General features: G+C 42.4%; 1 protein-coding gene across 5 annotated transcripts; it reads right to left on the minus strand.

Annotated features, from left to right (window-relative positions):
* Positions 1-521: 521 nt before the first annotated feature.
* LOC147886034 (uncharacterized) lies at positions 522-6,988 on the minus strand. 5 transcript variants are annotated; one of them, XM_087396832.1, is made up of 15 exons: positions 6,693-6,988; positions 5,902-5,975; positions 5,675-5,777; positions 5,331-5,408; positions 5,055-5,171; positions 4,413-4,934; positions 4,147-4,257; positions 3,811-4,026; positions 3,529-3,639; positions 2,713-3,143; positions 2,456-2,555; positions 2,243-2,302; positions 2,057-2,149; positions 1,814-1,933; positions 522-1,255 (listed from the first exon to the last, which is right to left on the minus strand). In XM_087396832.1, exons 1-15 carry the CDS (start codon positions 6,717-6,719, stop codon positions 905-907), a joined length of 2,514 nt encoding a protein of 837 aa, XP_087252958.1. In that variant the 5' UTR covers positions 6,720-6,988; the 3' UTR covers positions 522-904. The 5 variants fall into 5 exon arrangements, 4 of the variants coding, with proteins under 4 accessions (XP_087252958.1, XP_087252959.1, XP_087252957.1 ...); XM_087396833.1 differs by having other exon boundaries at positions 2,713-3,131; positions 3,811-4,029; XM_087396831.1 differs by having other exon boundaries at positions 3,811-4,029.
* Positions 6,989-10,423: the final 3,435 nt, after the last annotated feature.

Here is a 10,423-nt window from a genome sequence, read left to right on the forward strand (position 1 = left end):
CCTCTAGATTGAGCTCTTGTCGAAAATCTCTCGCTTACTCTCTCAATCTCTTCTCCCACAACTTCAAGAACTAAACTCGTCTGATTGTGCTCTCCTCCATCTCGAGCCTAGAGAATTATTTGATATGGATGTCCACGTTTCTTCTTTTCTCTAATGTATTCTTGAGTCTTTGTTCATTGAGTCTTTGTAAATGAGTCGCATAGCCTTCGGGTGACACATGGATCCTCTCCGTGACAGATAGAATTGAAGAATAATAGAAGAATAGAAGGTAGTGCTAAGAAGAGGACTCACATGCTCTACAAAGCCCTGTTCATAGAAAACTTGCAAACTATGTACAATGAACTTGCAACATGTACATTTCCACGGGTAAATTTTTCTCTCAATTTTACACCTGAAAAATTGTAGGCAATTCAGTTATATTTTAGCCAAAAAATCTGCAGATTCTCGGGAAAAACTTCACAATCAAGCTTTTGTGATAGGTTGAGAAAATAGTACAAGTTTTTGTGATGTGTTGAGAAAATAGTACAAGAATCTTACAAGGTCCAAGTGCTTTTCGAATTGGATAATGGCAACAATTCTTGTGTATGACGTATGAATACAAGGTGCTTAGACCGGGAAGCTCAAATCTTCCCTTTTATTTTACAGATTTCTGCTTCAACAATCTACAAGCGAAGATCACTCTGCCTCTTATTTTACGGTTTATGCTACAACTGCCACAACTGTTGAGCTCCATCAGGGAGCTCAAAGATTTGCTAACAATCATTCTGAGGATTTGCTGTTGGTGTGTCGAATCGAAGCTTGCTTTCATTTGCTGTTGGTGTGTCGAATCGAAGCTTGCTTTCATTCTCTCCCAACATCTCGGTGGAGATTTTGGGCAGATAATACAATTGGCAACCGCATTTTGTTAGCCACCCCTCATCAATCCATTCTCTGCAGGTTTTGCGTCGCTCTCGCCCACCAGAAACAAGTACCGGAACCGTGCATCGAACGGCACCACAGCGAAGTTCCTGGAGCTCAAGAACCGACGCTGCCGCTGCTGTGAGCAATCTTGGATTATGCTTGCTTGCGAAGGAGGGAGGAACTGGCATATCCACTTCAAGATCGCGCCTTCCTCCACCACATCCCGGGCGAACGTGTGCAGCAACTTGGGCACCAGCAGCTTTCCCTTAGCAGTGATGCCGACGGCGGCACGAACATAATCCTGCAAGGCTGCTTGCAATTCCGCGTGCACATTCTCTGCTGTGTAGATTCGCACCTGCAGGCAGAAGTAGGTCAGCGTCTCGCCATGTGGCGTGAGGGGACGCTCCGGCTAAAGCTTGGTGACAGGGAAGCACAGGGAAACAGACGAAGCGTACTCTACGAATTCGACAAATTCTTCTGAATCCTCGAAGGTGGTGTCAATTTGTGAAAGAGCAGAGCAGCTGGCGACGACTTCTTCTCATTATTCCGCGGCGTGTAAGACAGAGAGCCAGCAGGGAAAGCGGATAGGGAAAGCAAGGGGCGCATTCGCCAACAGCTAATAGCGCATCATGCCTCGTACACTGTCAAGAAGAACATTTTGTAGAATGTGCAAGCCAAAGGAAAAGCAGGCGAATTCTCTGGCGCAATAGGTCGCAGGGCACAATCCTCCAAGGACGCCCGTGACATCCGGCAATAACGACAACATTTGTTCGCAATTTTGCAGTCAATCAGAATCAGCTAGAGAGTCCAAAGCAAGCAACCACAATTCTTCTACCTACGTGAACAGAATTGGGCACCGCGTCAACTCGGGATCCACACTCGTCCCTCCACCCACCACCCGGAAGACACTCACCGCTGGGGAAGAGCAGGACCCGCAGCTAAGTGCAAATGTAATCAATGGCTCGGGGCGACTGATAGCAAAGTTGTTCGCTTCCTCGGGTATCTTCACCTTGTGAAGAGCCAGCAGCAGAGCCTGCAACCCCCCCCCCCCCCAAAATGAACACATCAATTGATGAACATGAACCTCATCAAATATGACGCGTATCCTGCAGTTGTATCAAATCATGAGATGGGAGCATAAACCGTCCACCCTTACAATTTGCGGCCTGTAAGCTGGTGCTTTGCCCCTTAATAGCAGATGCTCGATCGTGACAGCATTGAAGGAGTGCCCTCCGACTGTGTAGGCGGCCTGTTCAGTGTCATGGGTCAAGGTTCAAAGCCATTCTGTTGAATGAGCATGACTCCTACCAGCTTCTTAAATTCATGCCCAAAGTAAACAAACCTTTTGCATCAAAGCAAAAAACTTCAAGTCGTTTCTGGGAACCCCATATGCTAAGTAGGCCTGTACATTAAGCACAGTAGGGGATTATTAGCAATCTGCAAAGAATTTGTTCTGAAGAGGAAGAACAAGAAGAAAATAAGAATAAGGGACTATTGATTTTGAGAAGATATGACTATAGGGAAAAGGTAAGTTAAAGTCAGAAAAGAAGTATACATGCATCACGAGAGCATTGTAAACATTTATCCAGAATGCAAGTTTTTCTTCATGCCTCATGGAAATAGCATCCACCTTTGAAAGCTGCTCAACGAGAGATCTGCACTGAAGAGAAGGAAAATCAGCCAAATACATATCGTTGCATAATGCCTGACTGCGTCCCCCCCTCTTCCTTACATCAATTGTGCAATCTAAGGAGAAATAACTTGCAGTAAATCCGTTATTTTGGAAAACCGCAGCCCACAATGCTGTCTCACCTGAACATTCGTAATGCATCTGCAGCATAGTCGAGTTGTTCTTTGCCTACAGTCATCCATGAGACTTCGACAACAGAATTATATCTGCCAATATGTGCCCAAGGCAGCTTCTCCCTTGTCATATATGGATCAAAGCTGCTTTCTGTTCCGATCTCCTCTTTATTTCTAAGATGAAAAGGTGGACTTTGTGTAAATGAAAGCAACGATGACTCAGAGGAGGAGGAGGAGGTCACATGTCCGAAAGGTGAATTCGGAGAAGGGATATTTCCAGAAACTAGAGGCCTGCAAGCAGTTTCTGAAGGATCTGCCAAATGGTAGTAAATGCCTAACATACAAGAAACCATCTCTTCAGAAAGCCGACCCGGTTGACGCCAAAGAGACTTCATCTCAGAAGGGTGCAGTTTTTTATGGGCCGCCTTCTGAAAGATATGCTTTGACATTGAATTTGACTCGGATAAGTTGAATAAAGACAAATTAACGATCTCTCTCTCTCTCTCTCTCCATATGCAAGAATAATTTCCATTAGTTGGGGTGGTAATCAATTCCTTAATCATCATGCTGTTTTACTGTAGGGATTTCACTTACCCATTGCATATGTATCATATGAGTGCTAAATAATAATAATTTTGGTACTCGGCATGCACCATATACTTATTAATGGCTAGGGGTATTTTAAAGATATTTCAAGGGGTTTCCCATACGTATATTGAGGAAAATTTAATGCATGTTGTATTTTGATCCAGCATAATAGCGTATACGGTATGAAAAAATATGTACAAGGGAAAAAAAATTATTGGTTAATGCATATAAGATTACCAAACAAGTGATTGTTTCTCCTCTGACCCTCCTGGGCAGACTGGAGTCAATAGCTTCACCCCTAACTGTCTTATCCTTTGGCATGCTTATTTTGGCCTCATACCTGCCATTCTGCAGAAAAGCAATAGACGCATGATGTTAAGAAAGGGATATTTTGTATTTTTCTTCTTACTACCTTACTGACTTCTTACAAAGGAAATGACATCAATTTCCAAGCTTCAACAAGGATAAGTTCTTCATGGCGATTCTTGTGCTTGCATGAGAGTGAATGCCAATAACAACCTTATCAGGGGTTACACATCCAGACTTCGGGGATCCAATTTCAACATTCTCTCTGAATGAACAGACAGAGGATTTGGTTGGCATGCTGCTGCACTCATCTGAGTCAGAAGCATGTGCAGATGAAGACTTTGGAAAATTTCCACCGTCTCTCAGACTGCTGTCAGAAGCAGGTGAGTCGTCAAGGCAGACGTTACAAGTAGCACTGGGAGATGCTTCCTGCTGGTTAATACAGTGCAAATGTAATGCATATTATATTCTGATAGCATATACAATTTGAAAAAATGTGTACAAGGAAAGAAAAATTATTGGCATAATAGCATATACACATAAGATTACCAAACAAGTGACTGTTTCTCCTCTGGCCGTCCTGGGCAGACTGGAATCAGTAGCCTTACTCCTATCTGTCTTATCCTTTGGTATGCTTATTTTGGTCCCATACCTGCCATTCTGCATGAGCAATAGAGGCTGGATGTTAAGAAAGCGATACTATGTACTTTTCTTCTTGCTACGTCACTGACTTCTTACAAAGGAAATCACAACGCTTTACAAGCTGAATTATTTCATCATCTTGTGCTTGAATAACAGTGAATGGCAATAACTACCTTATCAGGGGTTACAGATCCAGACTTCAGGCATCCACTTTCAGCATTATGTCTGCATGAACAGACAGAGGATCTGGATGCCATGTTGCTGCACTCATCTGAGTCAGAAGCATGTGCAGATGAAGGCTTTGGAAAATTTCCACTGTCCCCTCTCAGACTGCTGTCAGAAGCAGGTGAGTCGTCAAGGCAGACATCACAAGTAGCACTGGGAGAAGCTTCCTGAGTTGTATTTGAATGCTGAAGGCCAGCTTCTTGTACTGTGGGACTTATGATTGGAGACCAACTCAAGCTTTTCTCAGAAGAGTTGGAGGTTTGCCCTTTTTCTCCTATTGAATAATCAGGTGATGTGGATTCTTTCTTCGAAGTCCCCTTTGCTTCTCTAGGTGCCTCCCTTTGTCTGCGAGCAGACTTGTGCCATTCTTTCCGTTCATATCGTATTTGCAGTTTCAAGCTTATCATCTGCTCCTCCAGGTCTGAAACTACCACTTCCAAGATGGCAATATCTGCAAGAAGCTCTTGTGCCTGCCACCCATGTGAGAAAAGCCCTTTAGTCATGATTGCATTGCCTCACATGTAATAAAATTTGGTGACAAGCTTTCAAGCATTCAAACACAAAAATTGAACAGCAGCCAATAGCCATACATAGACTGGGAGATGGCTCGGGAATTCTGGAAAGGCTCCATTGGTATATGCAATAGCACTTTCTAAAGCTGAATGTAAGTCCAATTCCTGCTGCAGCCGTTCCTCTAGTCTGAAAACCTGCTTGGACAGGAGTCACAGTAGATAAAGTGGTTTGAAAAACCTGGAAAGGAAGATTGAAAACATCATGGGCAGTGTTTTGCGTGTGTAAAGAATGCCGTTGAAAAGGACAAAAAAGATAAGGAAACGAAGTTTGCAGGTCGCGCAAGGAGGACATACATCGTTCTCTAATTCCGAGCGATGAGACTTTAGCTGATTAGATTCTCCATTACAGGATTCTTTATCACTGAGCTTTTCCTGACAAGAGGAAGAAGATACATAATATGATGGGCTTTCTGTCAAAGGGCCATCTGAGCCATCTGATCTCTCTCTCTCTCTCTCTCTCTCTCTCTCTCTCTCAACACAGCCAAGAATGTCATTAAACTAAAGTTAAAACCATGTTTCGCAGAACGACAATGCAAGCCAATGGACAGCGAAGGCATCCAGTGTCCACTAAAGATGCACATGAGGGAACCAATAAGAGAAAAAGCCATAATTGGGCACGTTAGAGGTCGAATTCGAACCTGAACAGCACTTGGCATAACTTGCATGAACTTATGTACCAGGGATGCCTTAGCACCTGGGCGATACGCCATTCGTTGTCTCCAAAATTGTTTATGAACAAAGCTGTTTGTTCGGTATAAGAGAACCCAGTTAAATCAAGATTGGAGCCGTGCACTCGCATACAAGTAATCCGAGAATTGCACGTACATGAAGCGACATCGATCGTTATGCAGCATTAGTAATTCACCTTCTATTTATCGAGCGGGTCGCATTACTTGAAATTGAACACGAGTCGAAATCTTCGCTGCGTTGAGGAGACACCTGCTTTAAACATACAAGCAAACCCGTGGCTGAGTTCCAATCTTTTCGACGGCGGGAGCACAGAAAATCAGCCGAGCACTTAGGCAACGCCTCTTACGCTAAACCAAAGTTGAGTGTCCTTTCAAACGTCATCCATGCACGAAACGCGATCAATGACTGAAAAGACCTTGCGCTTAGCCAGTTAGCGTAACTCAAAATCATTATCTTCGCTTGGTTCGTAAATGGGAATCAGCACGACATTGCTGCTAGCTGCTAAGGCAGATGTCGAAACTCACAGCCATGGGAACATGTGGGGATTCGCCGGGGAAGCCAGGATGGAAAACCGCAATAATTTAGTAAAATACTAAGCAGCACTCCTCAAGCTATGGAGCGAAATGCAACGCGAGTTTGTATCTAAGGCTTCCCCAGTAGATCTACAACGTGTGCCCTTTGACAACGGACCAGAGAAGACCCACAGCGAACAGAATTACTGGTGCTAAAAAGGCTGAGTTCGACGAAATACCAGTGCAGCTGCCTGCGCCGAACGAGAGTAAGAAACAAAGTCGAGGCGCTCTATCTAGGATTAAGCGAAATCCAATCCGGTAGCCTACATTGCGACCCTGGCGACCCACTTTCTGGGCATTCTTCTTCTGATGACCAAAGGGATGTGCGGCGGGAAGCGTGGACAAGAAGAAGAGAGTGCAAAGGGAGGGGTGGTTGGGATCACAGGGCGCTCACCTGCTGTTGGCAAACAAAAGGCTGCATGATTTGGTGGCGACGCCAGAAAAGCTAGAGAAGAATTGACGTATGGATGGGCAGGCGTCGCATGTTTAATTTGGGAGCAGGGAGGAAGCTGAATGGATATGGAGGTGGTCGGCCGAAGCTGTGATCACGGGATGAAGGGGAGCTGCAGGAGGCTGAGTTCGAGCTTTTGACAGAAAAGAAAGGTTTGTCAACGAATTGATAAGAAGAAGAATGTTGGAGCAATAGAGCAAATGGCAACTCATCACAGCACAAGGAAAGCTGCAGTTTGTTGTTGTAGAGTTCAAAGTTGGAGATGAATCAAGCTTGTGTATAGCTAGTAGCTGCACACAAGACAAGCTATGCTTTCTTTTGTTTTGTTTGCAAGCCCATCAATCAAAATGAAAGGCATTTGCCCCATAAAAAGAGCCGAGAGACGTATAGAGCTTTTTGGAATCTGTTTGTTGTTCTTCTTGTTTCTGTGTCAATGCTTGTGTGTTTGGTGTTTGTTGGTGTTTGGTCTATACTTTTTGTGTCTGTGTGTGTGTGTCATTTCACCCCCCTAAAAAAAATGTGTGTGTGTGTGTCAGCAACACCATAGTAAATTGGAGTCTTCCATCCATATATCATATATGTTCCCATAGTAAATTGGAGTCTTCCATCCATATATCATATATGTTCCCAAACCTCCCTCTGGCTTTTTAGCTTCGTACTCCCCCCTTAAGTTTTGCCTCTGCATGTGCTTTCTGCATCTCTCCCTCCAATCCATGCTTCTCCTTTCCCTTTGTCTTGATCCCATTGAGTGCATCTAGCCAAACAATGCACCTCTTCATCCAGCCAAAAATGCTACACTTGTTGCACTTTGCTATATCCCCACAAGCCAAATGATACAACTCCAATGCGATAGTAGAGGCACACAAGGTGGCATCTCGCTCTGGCATTGGGTCCTAGTGTTCTCTATCAAACCAAAGCTATCTATGGAGATTTGCCTACATATGAACAAAATGCTAACCCCCCACAATATTCCCAAACACAAATCTTGGGGTTCTCAACCTCATGTGCTTGTGCATAGCAATAGTCTCAGCATTGTCTCAAGTCAAGTAAGCAACTCCACACTATTAATGACACTCTCCACTAGGCTTTGTCATTCATAAACTTATTTTTAAAAGCTTCTCCTCAAGGGAGGGATGGCTGTTATTGTACAGATCTTATGATTAAACTTATTTTAGTGACACATTCAAAAAGTGTTATGTCCACTGTGTTTACGCTACTAAGGAAAAAATGTAGGAAATTGTTAAGATTGCAACACATTCAAAAAGTGTTATGTCCATGATGTTTACGCTAAGCAAAGGTACTAAGCAAACAATGTAGGAGATTGTTGATATTGCAACACATTCAAAAAGTGTTATGTCCACGATGTTTTCGCTAAGCAAAGGTACTAAGCAAAAAATGTAGGAAATTGCTAATATTGCAACAATCATTATAGTCATAACTAACATCTCTGAATCCTCCAAAGCAGAATTAAGAAGATTGTCAAGATAAAAGAAAGAGCCAATACAAAAGTGGCATAATGTGTCATGAGCTCACAAGGAAAGCTGTAGATTTGTTGTTGTTGTATTGTAGTAGAGTCCAAAGTTGGAGATGCATCAAGGTGGTGTATAGCTAGCTGCACACAAGACAAGCTATGCTTTCTTTTGCTTTGTTTGCACTGCCCATCAATCAAAATGAAAGGCATTTGCCATAAAAAGAGCAGAGACGTATGGAGCTTTTTGGAATCTGTTTGTTGTTGTTGTTTTTTCTCTGTCAATACTTGTGTGTTTGGTGTATACTTTGTGTGTGTGTGTGTGTGTGATTTCACCCAAAGAAAAAAAAAAGTGTGTCAGCAACACCGTAGTAAATTGGAGTCTTCCATCCACATATCATATATGTTGCCAAACCTCCCTATGGATTTGTAGCTTCGTACTCCCCCCTTTAGTTTTGCATCTGCATGTGCTTTCTGCATCTCCCCCTCCAATCCATGCTTCTCCTTTCCCTTTGTCTTGATTCCCCCTTGCCCATTGAGTGCATCTAGCCAAACAGTGCACCTCTTCATCCAGTCGAAAATGCGGCACTCGTTGCACTTTGCTATGTCCCCCACTCTTAATTGCAAGCCAAATTATACAACTCCAATGCGATTGTAGGCACATGAGTGCCTTGGTTTTGGAGGGTGTCATTTTGCACCATAAGCTCTGGCATTGGGTCCTAGTGTTCTCCATCAAATCAAAGCTATCTATGGCGATTTGCCTGCATATGAACAAAATGCTTACCTCCATAGGCAATGGCACCAATCACATGTCTTTTGCTCCATCCAAACCCCCCACAATATTCCCAAACACAAATCTTGGGGTTCTCAACCTCATGTGCTCGTGCATAGCAACAGTCTCAGCATTGTCTCAAGTTATGTAAGCAACTCCACACTATTAATGACACTCTCCACTAGCTTTTGTCATCCATAAACTTATTTTAAAAAAGCTTCTCCTCAAGGGAGGGATGGCTGTTATCGTACAGATCTTATGATTAAACTTATTTTACTAACACATTCAAAAGTGTTATGTCCACTATGTTTACAGTATTAAGCAAAAAATGTAGGAAATTGTTAATATTGCAACACATTCAAAAAGTGTTATGTCCACGATGTTTACACTAAGCAAATGTACAAAGCAAAAAATGTAGGAAATTGATAATATTGCAACAATCATTATAGCCATCACTAACATCTATGAATCCTCCAAAGCAGAATTAAGAAGATTGCCTAGATAAGAGAAAGAGCCAATATAAAAGTGGCATAACGTGTCCAAAGTCATGGATATAGATGAACCTAGTTTATTTAAAGTAGTGCAACTTCCAAGTGGCTTGACATGCCATGGGATGGGGAATACAATGGTTAGATGAAAAATCAAATATTATAAATAATAGATAAACCAATTGAAAAGAAGCCAATTGGTTGCAAATGAATATACAAATTGAAGCTCAACTCAAATGGAGCGACTTGACAACAAGTATAAAGAAAATTTGTTTGCCAACTAATATGCTTAAGAATATAGAAGAGATTATGAAAAAACCTTTGCAAGGGCCTCTACCACTCCCCCCCTCTCATATACTCGTTGCAACTCGCTCGGAATGTCCTAGAACAAACCTTCCAGAACAAAGGTTCTAGATCTCTGCATTTAATTTTTATACCTTGGCTTAATTCTTTGTTGCTCTAGCCCCCCCCTACATAGACAATTTAATTAATACCGAGGTTTTTTCTTGCTAGGGGGCCCTATTTGGTTAAAATGCAAGAATTCACAATCATGTTCATGTAATGGGATCTTGATCATTGGACTTAGATTCTCCCTTTACACAAAAAGACAACAAAAGTCAGTTGTTCTTGTTGTTGACGATTTAATCCTCAACGTTTTTAATGTCCGATACCTTATTTCTCAAGTCAAAGATTAGCTCTTCTCAAAGTTGGACATGTAGGATATGGGAGAATTGCATTATTTTCCTGTGTATATAAATATTAGAGAGATGAAAATGTCATCATGCTCACATAAGCCAAACATACTTGCTACTCCACTCCCTACTCGGATAGACATTGTCAAGTCTCTTGACAGAGATTTCATCAGTAATACGTTATTGATTCTAAGCATTAATGGATCATTTTCAAGTGTTCACCCTTGATGGTGATTGAGCTAATCAATATCATC

Source organism: Dipteris shenzhenensis, chromosome 25 (genome assembly GCF_047967505.1).
Source record: "Dipteris shenzhenensis isolate YYH24624 ecotype China chromosome 25, Dip_SZ_1.0, whole genome shotgun sequence".
In the NCBI taxonomy this organism is placed as follows: Eukaryota; Viridiplantae; Streptophyta; class Polypodiopsida; order Gleicheniales; family Dipteridaceae; genus Dipteris; species Dipteris shenzhenensis.

Bases quoted from the DNA above. Each gene is read 5' to 3' on its own strand.
- LOC147886034 (XM_087396831.1), bottom strand. From the start codon at position 6,719: ATGCAGCCTTTTGTTTGCCAACAGCAG. The intron at 4,935-5,054 runs GTATGGCTATTG...CATGGGTGGCAG, and splicing joins CGAGCCATCTCCCAGTCTAT to GCACAAGAGCTTCTTGCAGA. The intron at 2,556-2,712 runs GTGAGACAGCAT...TCTTCAGTGCAG, and splicing joins GATGCATTACGAATGTTCAG to ATCTCTCGTTGAGCAGCTTT.